The 21400-nt window shown below is 31.8% G+C and overlaps 1 protein-coding gene across 19 annotated transcripts in view; it reads right to left on the minus strand.

Moving 5' to 3' along the window:
• GPHN (gephyrin) overlaps positions 1–21400 on the minus strand; it is a 475981-nt gene that overhangs the window by 169972 nt on the left and 284609 nt on the right. For 6 of the 19 annotated variants that reach the window (XM_056133387.1, XM_056133395.1, XM_056133388.1 and 3 more), the window contains 2 exons: positions 11708–11764; positions 2536–2577 (listed from right to left, as the gene is read on the minus strand). The exons of 4 other annotated variants lie outside the window; for them this stretch is intronic. In XM_056133387.1, coding sequence (XP_055989362.1) covers positions 2536–2577; positions 11708–11764 — 99 coding nt within the window. The remainder of the gene's footprint in view (positions 1–2535; positions 2578–11707; positions 11765–21400) is intronic. 9 more of the 19 variants (XM_056133389.1, XM_056133398.1, XM_056133403.1 and 6 more) reach the window with 2 other exon arrangements.

A 21400-nucleotide genomic window follows, 5' to 3' on the forward strand; every position in this document is an offset into this window, starting at 1 on the left:
AGCAGGATAACCAAAAACATTTTTCTGTCACTTCTCAATAAATGGATTTATAATGTGGGCAAGATATCTATCCTCTTCGAGCTTCAGTTTATTGATCTATAAGATGAGGATGACAATATCTTGCCCAAACAGCTGTATTGAAGACAGAATAAGGTAATATTAAAAATTATCTTACACAAAGCAGAGATCTATTTTTTGAACAAGAATTATTCTCATCATCATCCTATGTGTGTCATAAAAGATGATGACATGAAATTGGTAAAGCCAATATCCTCTATTAAAGATTAGAAATTTATTCTTTAGAATTAGAGGTAATATTAGTTAAAGAAGAGATGGACAGTTTGGTAAATATGTCCATACCTCCATAAATATGTCAGAAAATAATGTACTTTAGCAATAATTCTATTTAAAAAACTGAATATAAAAATTCTTCATGAAAAACTAAAACATAGTACATTCTTTGAAATTCTGATTATTAAAGGTTTTATGACAGACTTTTTATAAGAGAGGAGCCTGGAGAGATATAAGCACATAAGGCAATTGCCTTACATATAGCTGACCTAAATTTGATCCCTGGCACCTTATATTGTCCCCTAATTTCTGCCAAAAGTGATCCCTGAGTACAGAGACAAATATAAGCCCTGAGACTGCTGTGTTCCCCCCAAACTAAACAAAACTAAATCCAGAAATAAAAAACCAAGCCCCAAACATCTACCAATTTAAAATAAAATAGAAGATAATTATATCTATCTGGAGGATTATAATGAAGATTAGATTCCCTGAAGAGTTTTCCATTGTTTCTGTCTAATCATAAATTAAAAATCATATGACATCCATAGAAATGTGGTATCAGGTGAAATATGAAAACTCTATTACAAATAATGAAAAAAAGAAACACAATAACAATAAAACTAATGTGTCACAATAAAAGAAACAAATCCAGATGAAACCAAGAGTTCATTTAAGAATTGCTATGGAGCAAATGCCACAGCACATATAATTCCATCCCCCCAAAAGTCAGTTCCACATTCCAACCTGAGAGCCCTCCTGCACACATGCTGTCATAGAGAAAATAATACCCTGATGGATGCCGTAGGTTGTGATTGGAGATGATGCCAATGGTAGACTTCTTATACACTCTCATGGGAAATGGAGAATTGCCTGGATGAAGTTGCAGAAAGAAATGGGTTATATATATTTTTTATACTGGGAATCATGATCCTGAGGAATTAGAAAAGACCTATGAAAAATGTGGTGATGAGATGGTATCAATCTTCCTTTCAAAAGTAATTCATTTGCCTTCTATACTTTGCTTCTCCCTACAAATATATCTTAAAAGAAATTAATTTTCCACAAAATCAATTAAAAAATCTGTACTAGCTAAAACTTGCAAATGGAAAAACTGAAGAAGATGGCTGTAATTGTTTTGACTCAATACATTCAACCTTGTGAGACTGCAAGTATAATCTTACTTTTCCTTTCAAGAATTTTTAATAAAACAAAGTCAAAAGATGATACTTTGCCTTTGATTCTGCATATACTACTTGATACTTCAAACAGTGTAATCTTCCTAGGTTTTTTTTGCATGTCATTCTGTGACGATAGTTCTGCAATCAGAATTATGGTACTGGCACAAAGTAAATATGTGTAAAAATAAGCATAAAAAGTAAAATAATAAGATGTTAAAATTCAAAAGATACTAAAGTACTTTTATTTGCTAATCATTACTTGAAGGCACATATAACATTAGCTGCAAGTGCCCAGGTTTTAGAAAGTAGGCTATTTAAAAGATATGCAAATTTTGCTATTAATATTCTAATGAATACAGCTTACAATAACAGGAAACCCGTTTATATTATAGTCTAACAAATTAAGAATAAGAAATTAAATCCATGAAAAGACAAAGAACAAGAATCAATTTCATATAAAAGTTTGTTAAAAATCTGACTCTCAAGAGTTATAAACTTTATTAGATTATAGGAACCTTATAAAAATAAAACAATATTAAGGAACTATTTTCCTGAGTAATCTATCTTTTAAAAATTTTTGTAAGTTTCTTCTTTATATATACAGGGGAATCATTTTAAATATTTTATTTAATAACCAACTTTGGTTGCTTGATTGTGTCTGTGATTAATGAGACAGAATTTTCACTACTTAAATTTAAGTCTTCAATTATGAAATCAGACCTATGAAAGGGTTTGCAATCTGGAATCATTATCTTTAGCCAATATAATTGTAGTAATAAATCACATAGGTCAAAGGAATCTTTATGGAATCATTGTAGTGTCAAGAATTTGCTATACACATTTAAACTATGTGGTATTATGAACCCCCACCCCACCCTCCCACCACCCCAGTTACTCAGACATTTCATCCTACAACAGTTAACTTTTCCATTTTGGTACCTTCTTCCCTTTCAGCCAAGTGCAAAGTGCAAGGCAAAATAAATTAAGGCAAAAGGAAAATAAAATAAGAAGAATGGTGAGGGCGAGCATGTTGTTGACCATGTAAGAAAATACGTGCAAAGTATACCTCAGATACACTATAGGTAGATGAGCACGAGGGAAGCCGAGCCTGGTTTTGCAGTGGGGAAAAAAAAACATTGTTAAAGAGGAAATGGTAGCACAGTAAGGGACTCAGAAGTTTAAGTGGTTCTGTCACCAACATTTTCCAGATAATAAAACAGCTTATGAGCAGACACTTGTGTTTGCAATCTCAAGGTTCAAACTATTTGGTAATTACTTTGTGATTAAAAAGTTTTTGACTTAAAAAATCTGTAACGAAGATAATCCATCATCAACATCTGGTATGATTTTGCTGAAAAGATGTTGATTTAAGATTAACCAAAAAAAAAAAAAAAGAACACTGGTCACTTTTTCCTGTGGTACCATGGTAATGTTTAATAGTCACTACACTTCACTGGTTTCACATGTATCTATATCAGGGTTTATTTACAGGGTGACTCTTCTGTACATCTTCAAATTATTTAAAGAGATCACCACGGTTAGCTCAGTGTTCTGATTTCCTGTTTATTATTATTCCATTCTTACTACTACTAAATCCCTACATACATGTTTATACCTAAAATTAACACTTTTATGCAACACACAAAACCGAAACTATTTTCCAGTCCAACCTTTTATCAGAATGTCACCGATTTTTGAAACAGTTATTTTATAACTAAAACTATGTTTAATTTTTATTACTTTGAATTAACAAGTTTTTGGCCTGATCTTACTCTCTAGATTGTCACACTGCTCTACTCATTCTATAGATTCTTCTTTCATAAGGGTGTAAAAATGCCATTTGAGGTAAAAACTTAAGTATTCTCTGAAACTCCAAAGTTGGGGAAATGATGGTACAGTAGAGGAATCAGAAATGTCCGTGTTATCTGATTTATTCTTTAACACATTTTCAGCACAGCAAAAGGTAGTAGAGGTTCAATAGTGTTTATTATGCGTGAATACAAATACTTTAAACGATCAGAAGGTTTAACATTACAATCACAAAAACTTGTGATAAGATTCATCATTGCCATTTAATGGATTACTTTAAGGAAATTTTAAAAAGTATGGTGAATTTTATATTTTTATGGTGAATTTTATATATTAAAGGGCATTTTTTCAAACACGTACACATCTGATTTTCTTTATCATGATGCTAGTACTAAGAAACCACGTTCTGCATCCTTTTTTTTTCTGTAGCTATGCCCATAAAACCGAACACATTTATCTCCAAAACAGTTTTGAATTTTGTCTCCCCCCTCCCACAATTCCTTCACTTACTGTTATTAAAAAATTTAGTTGTCAAGGAGATCTTTTATTATCTTATCTTTATATTAAATTTTGAAAAGAGCAGTTTCCATACAACGCATTAAACACGCCACAGATTTGTCACTTACACTCAACAGATGTCTTAGACTACTGCTGGTGATTTTATACTAATTGGCTAAGAATATTTTAGCTTGAAGTAAATGATGCATTTCTGTTACTTTTCAGTAGAACTAAAGCTCCAGAAATGTATCAATCAATATTATATGCTAAGTAAATTTAAAAAGTGTGAAAAACTAGTAAAATTAGGTTATTATTCAAAGAAATTATTTATAAAGGTTTACTACCATTGTAATCTGATAATTTATAACATCATCTATTAAGATATTCCATCTACTACAAAATTATTGTAAGTCAAACTGAAAATAGATAAGGATACTATTAATAAAGTTAATGCCAAAATGTTAAACAAGGAAGACTACGAATGCTCAAATAATGTTCTATATACAAGAACCAAAAGACACTGAAAGTTGCATAAAGAAAATATACAAATAAACTGACATTTACTTATTTAAAAGTTAATGACTATTCAACTAAGGATTAATTCTTCAGCTGTATTTTCTCACCTAAATCAAAATTGATTGATTTAAGGTAAATACTGTCTATATTTTTATGTGCTATAAACTAAGAAATGTATTTTATGATATTAGGGGTCTTGCTCACCTGTATGGAATTTCCATGGGTTATGATTTTAGATGAATTCCAGTAAGAAACAGAAAAAATAAAATGTTTTACACCATCTTTAGTAGAAATACTTTAAGTGAGGTGCTAGAAAAGGGCAAACTATGCAGGAGAATGTTCTGAAGATACACTTCAAAATAATTTAAGAAAGAATGTAATTTAACTTTATGCTCTAAATCTGCAAGGAGCCCAAAAGAGAAAGATATAATTTATTCTTCACCTATATGATAGTTCTCTACTTTATGGATTTATTGGTAATCCTAGGGTGGATTTACTTTATGTGAATGCATATGTATGGCATATGAGAGAGTAGCTAGGGAAAATAATCAGAAAGAGTGAAAATGCAAAGGCAAAAGAGTTCAGGTGATCCAACTTTTAAACACATGCTTCCACGTATCATGATCGTAAACCAGTCCACAAAAAATGAGCAGTATTCTCTTTTTCAAAATCTAAAATAAAGCTAATATTACACAGCCTTTAATATAATGATTTTTCATCATTGTCATCTTAAGCGCTAATCATTTATAGGCTTCAAAAACTTCTGTATATGATCTGAGAGTAAATATTTCAGGCTTTCCATGCCATTTAATTTTTGCAGCAATCAATCAACTCCACTGATAGGAAAGTGGCAACAGAATATGTGCACATGGATGAGTGTGGCTGTGCTTCAATACATTTTTATGGTGGGACAGTGAATTTTGAATTTCAAAAAATTTCTGGTCATGAAATGATGTTCAATTTAATCCCATATGCTCCTAGCCACATTATTAAAAACACAAAGATCATGAGCTAGAGGGATGGACAGTGGGCAAGGCACTTGTCTTGCATGCTATCTACCTGGATTTGCTTCCTGGGACCCCATGTGTACCCTGAACCCCAAACAGTGATCTCTAAACAAAGAGTCAGCAGAAAGTCCTGAGCACCACTGTGTGTGCCCCAACCCCCCTCACCCCCAATTAAACATGCAAAAATAATTCCTAGTTTGTGGTTTAATATTAAATAAATTAGATTTTGGTCAAGCTTCATAGTTTGCTGCTACCTGAATCATAACATCACTTTGATAAATATAAAAGTGCAAATAAAAATGGACATTTCATTAAATATTTAAGGAACAAGTGGTTAAGAATGCAAGAATGAAAGTATTTATAAAATCACAAATACTCAATTTGTTTTTTATACCAACGCTATTTTACACTAGAATTATTTTGTGCTACTAATTTTCATAAATCTTATTTTATTGTGTGAAGTTCTAGAAATGAACCTCCTGTGATATATTTGTAACAACAGAAATTTACTATAAAATTATATTAAGTGAAAGCACTGCACTGTTGCACTGTTCTCTTGTTGTTCATCGATTTGCTCGAGCGGGCACCAGTAATGTCTCAACCAATTGTGAGACTTGTTGTTACTGTTTTTGGCATATCAAATACATCACGGGTAGCTTGCCAGGCTTTGCCGTGCGGGCGAGATACTCTCGGTAGCTTGCCGGGCTCTCCAGGAGGGGTGGAGAAATCGAACCCAGGTTAACTGCATGCAAGGCAAACGCCTTACCTGCTGTGCTATCGCTCCAGTCTGTACTAAGTGAAAATAAAAAATATTTGGTTTTATGATATTTGCATTCTTCTCCTTTTCCTTACATTATATTTCATGGGTATTTACCTAACTTTTTATTATTTTAACATTTAGACTTTCCAGATCTTTCCTATTATTTTAAAAAACTATTTCAGTTTTGTAAATTTATCTTTATGTGGTCTTAAAAATGTTTGATTTTCATTTTCTCATCTTATGTTTTCTAAATCAAACACTGTCTCAACTATTTTTCTCTTTTTTTTTTTTTTTTTGTTTTTTTTTGTTTTTTTGGTTCAACCCTCTGGTGGAAGAATCCCTGATGATGCTCAGGGGATTTGTGCGGATCAGTTCCCCAACTGTAATGACTTAAATAAATTCTTATACCAAACTTCTCAATGTCTTAACTTCTTCAACTTTTGAAGTATTTATTTTTGAACATGGTTTTAAGCCTTTCATATTATTGAAATATTTAGTAACATAGCAATGAATAAAAGGTTCCCATGTAGTAATCCCTGGCGATGCTCCTGGCTTTGTGCTCCGGAATTACTCCTGGTGGTGCTCAGGGGACCATGTGGGATGCCAGGAATCTAACCTAGGTTGGCTGCAAGGCAAGTGCCTTTGCAGCTGTATTATCACTTTGGTCCCAAATATTCTTCAATTCTGGGTTTTACTTATATATTGATGGAATTTCTGTGATGTACAATAATACTGATGATGCTTTTCTTTTACATAAGTCCAACACCACATCCATCACCTGTGTAACTACCTCCCTACCCATGAACTCCAACATTCCTTAGTTTCAACTTCTGCTCCCCATTAATTTGTGTGGATCAGTTCCCCCATTGTAATGATTTAAATAAATCCTTATACCAGACTTCTCAATGTCTTAATTTCTTCAATTATTGAAGTATTTATTTTTTGAACATGGTTCTTTCATATTATTGAAATATTTAGTAATGTAGCAATAAATAAAAAGATTCCCATGTAGATGTTCTTCTTTAGGCATCTATAATATATTTTCACAAAATCAAATAGTCACACACTCTATATATCGTTGCAGAAACTAAATCTATTTATATAGTTTGTATTATTGAGAACAGCTTTAAAATAAGTAATAGTTTTTAATATATATGTTCATAACTTTGGGTAGGCATCTTATGCCTTTTTAAGCTAATTTTTTTTCCTTTTTGGGTCACACCTGGCGATGCACAGGGGTTACTCCTGGCTCATGCACTGAGGAATTACTCCTGGCGGTGCTCAGGGGACCATATGGGATGCTGGGAATTGAACCCAGATCGGCCGCGTGCAAGGCAAACGCCCTGCCCACTGTGCTATCACTCCAGTCCCTTAAGCTAAATTTTTAAAGCAAATACTATTTACTTTTTGGAGTGTGTGTGCATGTACATATATATATGTATATCTAGTTTTGGTTTGACACATATTTTTAGTGAATGGGAATATCAAAATATTATTTCACATCCCATCTTTTATAAAAAAAGGCAATCAGAAAAAAATGTGAAATAAAACAAAAGATAAAGACACTGAGATTAGTTATTATGTATTGCATCAGGCACTACAGATATTGGGGGAGAAAAAGGATCTGAAGAATAACATGATAACCCAATTCTGAAGAACTGAAACTTAAATTATATCCTCATGTAACACTAACTCCATTCCATATACAAACTTCAGCAAATTTCAACTTTCTAGTCTTGATCTGATTAAAAATAATACTGTGGGGCTGGAGAGATAGAACAGCAGGTAGGGCACTTGCCTTGCACACAGCCACCCGGGTTCAATTCCCACCATTCCAAATGGTCACTCAAACACTGCCAGAAGTTATTCCAAATGCAGAGCTAGGATTAACCCTTGAACATTGCTGGTTGTGGCCCCAAACCAAAACAAAACAAAAATTGCTTCTTGTAATTGTTAAGGGAAGAGTTTGACACTAATTACATATATTAATATTATTACCATCTTTTATAGGTTTTGTAGACTAATATTCAGGTATTTTTTAGATTGATTTAAACATAAAAATCATGCAATATATTTCAGAATAGTGGAATAGATTTTGGGGGTGCTTAGAAATGATCTTTCAAATAGCATCTTTAAGAACACATGTAGAGAAAAGAAAAATTAGATCAAAAGAAAATATAGCTCAAAAGAAAAGGTATCAGAATTCAGCGACTTATATTAATAAGAATAACTCCAGAATTTAGTAATCAGAAACTAAATGAAGAAAAATACATGATTAGAATTGGATAATCACTGTCGATACTTATTCTATCCTTTAAAACAAAACTATTATAGCAATGTTAAATAAATGTATGAAAGCAATCTTGGGGAAATACATCAGGTCTAGGATTCATTAAGAACTTAAAAAAAAGCCCTTGAATAATGCAGAATTATTTGTAATCATAATTTAGCTTCTGTTCAGTCTTATTTCTACTACAGATATCATTTTAGAAATTTTACTTTTAATTTGAAATGATGTATTCAGAAGGACCACACATTCTGAATATTAACTGTTGGTCAAATAAAATACTGCTAGTATTACCTATATGATGCATATTTAACTGAGTGGTTAAAAAGTCTTGTCCTCAGAATTTGTAAATATTACATGATTGTACTCCTAGTAAAGATGTCTTATAGTCTTATTTTATTTTATTTTATTTAATTTTTTGCTTTTTGGGTCACACTCGGCAATGCACAGGGGTTACTCCTGGCTCATGCACTCAGGAATTACTCCTGGCTCATGTACTCAGGAATTACTCCTGGCGGTGCTCAGGGGACCATATGGGATGCTGGGAATCGAACCCGGGTTGGCCACATGCAAGGCCAACGCTCTCCCCGCTGTGCTATCACTCCAGCCCCCTCTTAATAGTCTTATTTTAAAGTAAAAATGGTATGTTACAGTTATTTCCAAAGGATTTGACTTAAGTCTATTAACTCAGAAAAAATGAGTCTACCTGCCTCTATGATGATGCTATAATATCATCATTTCCCATGATTGCTGAAATCAGATCATCAAGACTGTCATTTGGATTCAGCCGTAATTTACAGTCCTCTGACACATCTAACAAGAGGTAAAAAAACATGGTCAATGGTAAAGCTTCAAATGAAGTCTGATGAAAAGATCTTTAGGAAAAATACAATTGTCCAAGAAATAAAGATTTTAAAAAGAATGTTTTTTTCATTTTTCAGCCAAAATGCTATTAAATCAATAACAGTAATGTCTAAGGGGTCCCCTCTACCTTGCTGACTTAATCTACTAAACAAATGTGAGCATGAAACTACAGCTAGAAAAGAAAGACATAGGGAGAAAGGAGTCAGACAGGAAAAAAAGAAAGAGATGAAAGGACAAACCAACCAGATTTGAAATTAACAGTCAGCAAAAGTTTAGAAGAAAAAAAAATCACCACATGAAATCGTACATTTAATCTTGGAGAGTACCCTTTCACAATGCCTTCTAGATGATCTCTGAGCTACTTCAGATTTTGATGGAGCTACATGTAAGCATCAAAAAATAAACTGAAAAAGCAACTTGTTCTCTTTTCAGCTTTCCTTTTCCCTTTTGAAGATAAAATTATAGTCTTATACATTTATGACGGCATTTGGCAAACATTTCAAAACATCAAAGATTTGTATAACTGAATACATGTTCAATAAAACCTTGAGTAAGAGGCCAGTATTTGCTCTAATTATAGCATATTCTAGCAAAAATAAATATTCTCATAATGCCTTAGTGATTCACTTAAAATTTTACATTTGGAAGAAATATGGAGTAAGGATAGTGGAAATTAGAAAATTTACTTTTCTTTCCAAACACACCTTTTGACTTTAAGTTTACATCCATATTAAACTAAACCCTGCAGTATATGCTTTGTTCTTATACACGTAAGTATTGATATACATAATCATACTGTATATATACTAGAAAATAATAAAGAGAATTGTAATGAAGTTCTATATACCTAAAGCTGAACTTATAGATAATGAAACACATGTGTATTCACACAGACAATTTAGTTTCAGACAAATGGTGTTAATGCAGTTATGGATGCTATTTTATCCTAATTTAACTATTAGTAATTTCCCCAAAGTTAAGTCACACTATAACTTTTCATTTGAATGAGTCATATTACATAATCTTTATCTTCCCTTTAAAAATAAAGAAAAAATATAATACCTCACTGGTAGACAGTGAGAATGGTACTGATACATGACCAGAATACATAAATTCATCTTTTTTTGTAAATAACTTCGACTTGCCTAGTTTTGGAAATTGGCATTTATAAGCTAACACTTCTCATTCCCTCTTATTATCCTTAGTGAAATAACATTTAAGAAAACTGCTACCCAGTATACAGCAGTGTTAAACAGAGAGGATGGCTTGTTTGAAAAAAAGGCCAAAAACATACAACACATCTTCATCCAAGTGCACTCGTGTGCACGCACATAAATAAATAAATGATAACTAAAAGTAAAATTAATAAGGCAGAAGAGGCAAGGAGAGGAAAGAATGCAGAAATCAGTGTTTTGTATTTGTTAAATGGAAACAAACAGGAAATGTGTAAAATTTTGTAATGACAATTTAGGACTCGAGATAGTTATTAAACTTTGAAATATTTCCATGAAATCAATTATCTTTCATTTGGACTAGTTTAGCAGGCACTATAATGCAAAAGGGATTTAGCTATAAGAATTGATTAATTCAGGGAGAGGTTCCTCTGTACATTTATTAGAACTCCGCAAAATTTCTAACCTGAATTATGGTGGCAGCATTAAAAGTAATCAATAGCTAGGATTTTCTTAAGAATGATAATACATTTATTTGTTGTGACTGAATGTTAGATGTCGAGTGTCCAATACATACTGACCAAATAGATATCTAATAACTAAAAATGGGAACATCAAATCACAAATCTGGAGTTATAGATTTTATCAGCAGATCATATATAAAAATGGGCAAACATTTAGATACACAGTTTCATGTTGATATATAATTTTTTAGCTTAAAAATAAAGGGAATTAAGGGTTCTTAAAAACTCAAGTTATATGTGAGCCCATTATACTAGAATCATATAAAATTCCTTTCCTAATTTTTAAGATTTTATATATACATATACATCTATATGTATATATTACATGCTATTAACTCATAGTATATTTTTTTCCTGGAATGAACTGCGAACAGCAACGACACTAGTAACATTTAATTACTTTTAGTAAAAACTGAAAAGGGGAGATAATATTCTAAAAATAATGTAAGTTCTCTGTGTAGTAAGAACTTAACACATAGTCAGTGACATCAGTCAGAGGAACGGTTTACTCTCAAACCCCAAATTATAGGCACCTGTCATGAAACAGTTGCCCTTTTTCTTGTTTTTGGTGCCACTTAAATCTAGTTATTTGGCAGCTTGCCTTCAGCTGGTTGCTCTATGTGTAGCTGAAAAAATTAAAAAAAAAAAAGAACATGACCCAACAGCCAATAAAAATATTAAAATAAAAAAAATGGGATGGTGAAAAATGGAAAAAGCCCCCTTCCTCCCACCACCCTCCAAAAAGGAAGAAGTGTAGGCTATAGACGAAATCTTGCCAAAAAATGTTAGAAACATATTTACTTTGAGGGATCCAACTCTACTAGCAACTCCTTTGCTTTCATCCGGCCGTCTAATTTGCTACAATGAGGGAAGATGGGTAAAAAGACAGAATAAAGAAAAAGTGAACTTAAAATTTTTCTACACATTAGTAACACATGCAAAAACATCAATTGACTCTCTGAGGTACCTCTTACGAAGTCAGGAAGTTAACTAATCCAGAGGCTACATGACATGCTCTGCAAATAGACTTTTCATTAGATATCAGTCTTTGTTAATGGCACTACTGCTGTGATAAGGAAGTGGGCACTTACTTTTGGTTATCTTGGGGACTTCTTTTGAAGAAGTATCTGGCGCGGTGTTACATTTACATTTAGTTTATGTGAAACAGAACTACAAATATACCTATACAGATAACTATCTCTTTAAATGTTTTAATGTCCATTTCACCATAATATCAGAAAGCATTAATATTCTGGCTATAAATATGAGTGTTTCCTAAGTGAAAAGTTCAGTCCTGACAAGCATCATTCTTGATTAGGTGACAGAGTGAAATTCCTCTGCTTGCTGACTCAAGCCAAGCACAGAGGTTGTTCAGCTGTCACTGAGATTCCCAATTAAACAACTGTGCTGCCTAACCAGAAAATTTTAATGCCAGACCAATGTTATAAACATTTACTTCCTTAAAGATTTTTTAATTTTCCTCAGGTATAAAAAATGAAAAGTGAAATTGCTATTTTAGAAACTTGTTTCACATACTAAATAAATAAGAAGAAAGTTTTTAATACAGTGATTTTTAAAAATGGGGTATAAAAATGAAAATTTCTTTGCTTCTTTGTAACCTATAATAAAAACTAATCTTTCGGTTTAAAAGGAAGGCAAAGGAAGAACACCAAAGGGATTGGAAGTTTCACACCAAGTACTTTTACATTATGGACTGCTATATTTGCAGAATGACGGTCTCTATTCAAATCAGATCTGAGCTCTAGTCAGCAGAGATGCTCCTGTTTGTATCAGGACATAGAAAAAGAATCAGTGTGGTACCAACCAGTTTCAGTGTTAAAAATACTCAGGTAAAATAAGAAACTTGATCACATTACAAAACTATTATTACCTGATGCAGTATTTACATTGTTTTGCCCTCTATAAAATAATTCTAATACGAGAATGATTAAGATAATATTGAGCAAATTAAATTTTCATCATTATAAAACAAATCCAAACATGTAAAACTTTGTAACCATGTATTTCACTGTTTCTATAAAATATTAAAAAATATGTTATCATCATTAAAAAGAAAGTCTTGATAGAAAAGAATTAACCTGAGTTTATTTAAATATATTTTTTATAAATTCTTCAATATTAACTACATATTATGTCCAAAAGATAATTCATACTTCTCAGCTGAACTAAATGTTCAAAATTACAAATAAAGGGTATTTAATGAGACTGGCAACACTCAAAGACAATTTTTCTTTATCTCCCAGAACATCTTTACATGAAAAGATGTTTCCTATTTTAAATGATTTTGTAATATGTTGACTACAAAGATAAATGAGGTAGGTAACTATAAAAAGTTAGCGTGATACTTCATTCTACTTTCTGAAAATGCTGAGAAACTATGAAGACTTAAAAAAATGTATGTGGTAACTGAATATCATTTTCTACTATTTTCTAGAATGCATCAAATTAAATTCAGCCACATGATTATCTTTAGGAAGTTAGTAGGCTTTAGGAAATCAATGTGGTAATCAGAGCTGGAAGTGGCTGTGATTCAAAGGTCATATGTTTTTTTCTGTGGCTCCTAAAACAGACAATAATATATAACACTGCAAAACGTTAGAAATATTTTGAAAAGATTTATCTTGTAAATTAAAATTTGAGCTGTAGAGGAAAGCCAAATCAACATATTTAAAAATGAAAACTCATTTATTCCAGTACACTTAAAAAAATCAATTTGCTGGAATAGGACAAACAAAAAAAATACTTAATCTGAATGCCTGATTTTTCTTATTTGATAAGAATTTATACATGCTTCTCTATGAGCTAAACATTATCAGTAACTAAGGTTAAATTTCAAATATTTATATCACCTATAGGATCACTGCAATATAAATGAAGTTTGAAAATTGGATGTATAGGATTGTGAAGATTATGGTCGAGATTATTAGTGTACTCATATTAACAATTTGATAAAGTGTGAGGCCCTGGGCTGAATCCCCAGCACACCACACACACATAATCACACACACAGATACACACAATAGCCTAACAAAAAAACATTAACACTTGTAATGTTTTCTACCCTGAAAAACTCCTGCTACAGGTATTCACAAAGATTATAAAAGATATAAACTAGAGCAACAGAAATATTTCAATTGATTTACTCTCCCAGCTGTATTTAAAAAAATTTATATATATCTATATATAGATATATAGCTATATACCCATTAAAATAGTATTTCACTGTATTATCTCTTTCACAACATTCTGAGAATGAGTCTTCAGGGATTAATGGCCAGGATGTGGTCTATAAAGTAATGAAATGACTTTTCTTTTCATATTTACCTTTCAAATGAAGAGTTTGATTTCTAGAGACTCTAGATACTATGGAGTGATAGCACAGCGGGTAGGGCGTTCGCCTTGCATGCAGCCAACATGGCCGACCCGAGTTCGATTCCTCCGCCCCTCTCGGAGAGCCCGGCAAGCTACCGAGAGTATTCGATATGCCAGACACAGTAACAACAAAGTCTCCAATGGAGACGTTACTGGGCCCGCTCGAGCAAATCGACGATCAATGGGAGGGGCCTAGATACTATGAAACAAGAAGAAACTGGAAGCTAGGTTACTGATTATCCTTGGCTTAGATAATTTTTTAAGTATGTACTCATTTTCATTGTTAACATGGAGAAAATTATCCTGCTCCACTTCAAATCTCTTACCTATGAGTAGTTGTAAATATTTAGATACCACTAAAATATACATATCAATTTTATTTTTATTTATTTTTGCTGAGAAAGCTAATTTATTTTATTTTTGCAGAGAAAATGTTTCTTTTGTTAATTTTTTTGAGATTCTGTGGTTTATTTCAACAAAATTACAGTACCACATCTATCATCAATGTACCCCCTTCCTCTCCCAAGGATCCAACAGCCCTCACGTATCAATTTTAGAGCACAAAGCCATTTTACATTCTTTTTAAAAATTAAATATAAAATTTTAAAGGAATTACAGGAATGTGGCTATTACATACCCAGATCACTGGACATTTGCTCTCACACTTATTTTCAGTTACAAGATGCTTAGTGAAAATTTTTGAGGAAAAGACTGGATAGCCTATGTTTGTTTTCCAGATGAGAGAACTAAGGTTTAGAGAGGATCAGTAACTTTTTGTAGACATATCAATTTAAAAAGAGTTCACAGTATTAAATCTATTACTCTCTGATCTTTTTTTAATTGAGACTCTGATTCATGGCATGACCAATGTGGATAAGACCAGTTGATTTCACAGCATATATTATATTATATTATTTAGATTAAAAAACAATTTATTTGCCTAATACAGGAAACTGCCTCATTTTGGGGGTTACCAAATTTATTTTCAGAACAATTTTCAGAGAAAAACACTTGTAAGACTGCTTTATTCTGTCGCTTTTTAAAAAGCAGGATATCAATAAAAAGATGTATATGTATATATACCTATTTTTTTTCTCAGAACTTGCTACCTTCAAGAACAAAGAAAGAAATTGTTACCTTTCAACCCATCATTCGGCATATTCTGGTGCAATTTTGTATTGTTTTTGGGAACTACCAAAAACTATGATTTGGAAGAAAACATTTTTTTTAAAGTTTTGTTTGATAGTTCCAAATTCAAACAAACTTCAGTAAAAAAATTCTTTTGGGGATCTGGTTAATATTTCAATTTACCTTATTCTAGTCCTTTTACTTATTAATTTACTTTTGGGGAACATACCTGCCAGTGTTCAGGGCTTGCATCTATCTCTGTATTCAGAGGTCCTTCTTGGTGAGGGTCAGGGGACCATATTTGGTGCTGGGTATCAAACCCAGGCAGGCCGTGTGCAAGGCAAATGCCTTACCTGCTATACTATTGCTCTGAATCCCTATTCTAGTCCTTTTTAATAAATCTTTTGCTTTATTATAAAAACAATTCTACTTCATCTGTTATTTATTAAGGTAAATCAAAAAGAGCAAAAACAAAAGAGAAGTAATAACTATGTGTTAAGGAATAATATTCTAATGTATTTCTATTGAAAGGCAACATAAATATCAAAGTAAACAGATAAAAGGAGCGAGAACAAGAAAAGCATTTCAAAGAATAATGAAAGTTTAAATTAGTATTTGGATAGCAAATGACAGATTTTTTTTTTTTTTTTTTTTTGCTTTTTGGGTCACACCCAGCGATGCACAGGAGTTACTCCTGGCTCATACAGTCAGGAATTACTCCTGGTAGTTCTTAGGGGACCATATGGGGATGCTGGGAATTAAACCCAGGTCAGCCACGTGCAAGGCAAACGCCCTACCCGCTGTGCTATCACTTCAGTCCCTGCAAGTGACAGATTCTTGAACTCTTCCTCACTCCCCCATAACATGTTTCCTTTAGGAAATATTTTATTTTAAATGTTTCAGTTTCTTATCATTATTAACATTTGAAATTATTTATATCTTACATATTTATATTTTATACTTAGGTATTTATAATAATTTTGATTCAAAGACAATATAATCAATACAAAGTTTGTTATTTCCCTGCCAACTAACTCAATTATGATTTTTTAAATTTTCATATTTCTTGGTTTAAAAGAATTATCAAGTTCACCAAAGATGTGATATTGAAGAACTGCTGGGTATTTAGAAACAGACATTTCATTATACTACATAATTTAAATTATTACTTTTTTCAAAAGAGAAAAAAAATCTTATTTCCAAACTACTGTTAAAATGTAATATAAATTTCTACCCAGCAAAGAATGTCTTGCTTGAATATTAAAAGTTCTCTGGAATAAATTTTTATAAAATAGTTTATTAATATTTTCTATAAATATGTATGGTGGGAAAGAGCAATACTTTACATTAGCAGAACCTTAATAAACAAATTAAAATACACTTTTCTGATTTAAATGTAATATGGATTATAAAGTAACTTATAATTCTATCTAAGAAGTTTCATGTAGTACTTTATAAAAAAGTACTTATTTTACATTGGGCATTTCCCCATCATTACATATTCTTAAAGATATACTTTTTAGTTCACAAATAAGTTATATGTGTATATACCATTAGTTATAAACATATAACTACATAGTCAGTATAAAAACATAATAGAATAATTGGCCTATAAGGGACTTCAGAATCTAGTTAATTTAATTCCTAGTTGTTGTTAAGATACTGAAAATAAGATCTATTAATTCTCATGAAGTAATTAAGAGGCAGAGTAGGACTGACACTCAGTATTTAGTATCTTGTAGTAAATTATTTTTACATATTTAATATCAAGAGTGCATAATTTTTAAAAATCTACTAGTAAATCACTTAAATGCAAAAGCCAAAACTGTCTCTTATAGAATATCAATGAAATAAATTCATAATAATGCAAAAATAATTTATCTATACAAATGAATAGGAATCAATTTTCTAAACGTTTGTTTGTAAGTTCAACAAAGCTAAAATTAGTACAAGACTCTAAGATATTCATTTCCATACGACTATCAGCACGGTTTATAAAACGGGGAAGTAGAAAACAAACTAAATTATCCTAAGTAGCGACTGGTAAAAGGACCATATGCTATATTCACAAAGTAAATCATTAGTTGGTAATAATTCTGTATAACATACTAATTTGTTTGTTTTCCGGGCTATATCTAGAAGTTGTTGGGGGTTGAGGGAGGGAGGGTTGCTCCCAGCAGCACTAGGGGAAATGATGTCAAAGACGGATTATGTGTCTCCTGCACACAAAACATGTGCTCAGTTCACTGAGCTCTCCCCTGACTAGTAGTATTTTAAAAACATGTGAAGATGTCCTCAACAGAGAAAGATGCTTATATTACTTAATTAATGAATGTGTAAAGTATTGTATCATTTACTGATGATAGTTAAAATACAGTTAGGACTTATAAAAAATTTAAACCTTAGAACAATCTAGAGGCAAACATTTTATCACTGGTCACTGTTCTCCCATTGTTCATCGATTTGCTCGAGCGGGCCCAGTAACATCTTCATCGTGAGACTTTGTTGTTACTGTGTTTGGCATATTGAATACGACACAGGTAGCTTGCCAGGCTTTGCCATGCAGGCGAGATACTCTCGATAGCTTGCTGGGCTCTCCGAGAGGGGTGGAGGAATCAAACTCAGGTCGGCCATGTTGGCTGTATGCAAGGCAAACGCCCTACCCTCTGTGCTATCCCTCCAGTCCATGAATTTTATATTTACAGATATCATTAAGGTTATAGAGGTAAAGTAACTTTCTGAAAGCAACACATTATTGGTGATAAAGTTTCAGTTTATTGCTTTCATGGAACTTTTGCTAATATGAATGTTTTTGCTTACATGCATTTTCTAAATTTTCCAAAATGAGCACGTATGTAACATTTTTGTTGTTGTTGTTCTGTTTTTTTAAGGGTAGGACTTATTTCTGGCTTAATTATACTTATTCCAAGTATCACATCTGGTGGTAGTTGTGGTGCCATAATGGTGCCAGAGTTTGAACCAGGTTGGCTGCATGCAAGGCAAATCTTACATGCCATACTAACTCTCTGAACCTTCAAGAAATTTTAAATTATAAAAAGATCATGCCACTGATATTCTAAACCACAAGGTTGCTAATTCTATAATAAATTTTTTTTTGTTACATGTACCTTACCAAGGTAACTCAATTTTATAAATAAGTTCCTATTCAAAGTGGCAATTATACATTTCATAGTTAAAGTAAATTTCTATTACAGATATAATATTGTGAATATCAAATAACTAGAAAGTGATCATGTGATTACATTTTCAAATAGTATTTATAAAAACAGAGGATCATAAAAACAAGTGAATGATGAAATAGGATGTAAAATCCTATAAACGGAATAGCATGTCACTGACTAACAATCATTTAAAATAGTTGTAAACTCAAAAATAAGAGATAAAATATGATTAAATTATAAATTATAAATACTTTACAGTAATGTATAATTTCTTTCTGACTAGAAAGGATTTAAGAGAATCATCTTTCATTTAAAATCCCCAAATTCCATTTTGCTACCAAATTGTAACAGATAGCAAAACAAACTTGTTATAAAAGAAGAGAAACCAGATTACAAAGACCAAGAGAGGAAATGGTTATCCCCAAATCTGTAAGAGTCAGACATTTAGTGCAAATTGTTAAATGACCACGAGGGATTAAGGATGTCAGATGAGTAGTGATATATGCCGGTGCTGACCCAGTTATATTAAAGTGATTATTTTTAAGAAAAGCTAAAATTCATCTTTTTAGATGTCTTATTGATTTTAAACATTACCAGTTAAGATGTAGAGATAACTTCAATCATATTCCAAAAAGAATTATCCTCCAACTACTAAAATATGGTTTGAGATGACTTAATAGACAGAATATTCTGGCAAAACATTAGTTGCTTTCCAAATGCGAAAGTAGTGTCATATTCCAGGTGAGTACAATTAACTGGGAATTATAATTCCTTTTTTGATTTCCCAAAGACTTAGTGAGGTCTTATTTGACTTTTGAATTAGAGAGGAGAAAGTATTCTCTTTCCTAGAATGAATCAGTATCAGCATCAGAGTGAATTTTTTATAATGTGTAAGCATGATGTTGGTGATCCTTTATATAAAAGTACTGAGAATACTACTGTGCAAGTGGAAAATATGAAAAAAATTTTTTTCAAGAAACATGTCAGTTTGTTCACTTAGTTATATTAGTATTTCTTTAAATGTGGTACTAGGACACATGACAGTCCCTAAAAAAGTTTTCAGAGTCCCACAAGTTAAAAATTATTTCAATAATAATATAAAGACATTATTCTCCTCTATCACTATAATGGCTTTTCCTTTATCACTATATTGCAACTACATTTACACTGCTGATACAAAAGCAGCTGTGGAGGAACCAACTAGTATGAAATAGTACTGCATTACCACTAAGTACTAACATTTAAAGATTGATGGTTTTAAAAAAGATAAGCAAGTTTCACATAACATTTTACTCAATAAAATAGTAAATATTAGTTTAGTTAATGATTGTTCTCTGAGTGTAAAAAAATGGAAAGTTTGAAGAACTTTCTTGACACCTAGGAATGATGGCTTTGTCTAGGTAAAAGATGTATGCAATTTGAGTTTCAAGCTAAACTAGGTAAAATTTTGTTCATAATAGCACCATTTTTTGTTCAAAAATAATTAAAGAATACCTGATAAACTACAGTTATTCGGACTTAGACATGTGTTATGTTTTTCCTAAAAACTAAATGAAATGAGGTATCAGCCTAAGAAAATTTATTGCTCTTTTGGACTATAATAAAATTTTAGCTTTTAAGCAAAAATAAAAAATATGGAAAATGTATTTTTCCACAGTGAGTTTCAGAGCATTAATATATTTTTATATATATTATATATTATACATATTTATATATATGTATACTTGGGTTGATATATCAGTGAAAATATTTTTTGACATAATAAAATGAAGTATATTCATGCTTGGAAGAACTTTTCCTAGTGATCAATAAAGGTATTGAAAAAATCAAAATTGAATATGAGATCCACTGAAAGTTCAAAACTGATTCATGTATTTTCCATATCAAAAAATAAATGGATTTGACAGGATTTACATTCCATGCTTTAATGAACCTTTTTTTTTTGTTTGTTTGTTTTTGCACCTTGAGTCACAATTGTTGATATCCAGTGGTTACTCAGTGGTTACTCTGGCTCTGCACTCAGGAATTATTCCTGACAGTGCTTAGGGGATCATATGGGATGCTGGGAATTGAACCTGGATGGCCGTGTTCAAGGCAAACACCCTGCCCGGTGTACTAGTCCGCAGTCCCTTTAATGAACTTTTAAGAGACTATCAATTATAAATCTTTAGTTAGTGTCAAAGAATATCCACAAATATCTGAAAATGCTATGAATACAGTTCTTTTTCTAAATTAATAAATGCATGTGGCAAGACAGGTGTCTTCATATTCTTAAACCAAAACATATACATTAGATGTAAGAATCTGATGAACTTTTACTAAACTAGATAAAATATGTACATGAAAAGTATAAAACTGCATTATTTTCAAGTGTTTTGTTATAAAGTCACTTAGCTTTTATGATGTTGTTAGTTATGCTTTACAATTAGGCCTTGCAATTCTCATTTGAAGAAAATGTTTTAAATAACTTTTTTCTTTTTACTTTCTTAGGCCACACCTGGCTAAACTCAGGGCTTACTCTTGGATTTGTGCTCAGGGAACTATAAGCAGTGCCAGGGATGAACCAAGGTCACCTGCTAGCAAGGCAAGTATTTAACCCTTCTCAGATCCTAAACAATTGTTCTAACTTACATAGTATGCAAATGCTATGAGATAAACCCATGCAAACACATACCATCTGGAAGTTCTTTTTAAATGAGTAATGCTTATTTTTAAATGTATAGTGGGTCTTGAGACCATTAAATTTGAGAACTACTGGAGTTGACCAATGATTTTGAGAATATTATTACCA

Source organism: Sorex fumeus, unplaced genomic scaffold (genome assembly GCF_029834395.1).
Source record: "Sorex fumeus unplaced genomic scaffold, SorFum_2.1 ptg000098l, whole genome shotgun sequence".
In the NCBI taxonomy this organism is placed as follows: Eukaryota; Metazoa; Chordata; class Mammalia; order Eulipotyphla; family Soricidae; genus Sorex; species Sorex fumeus.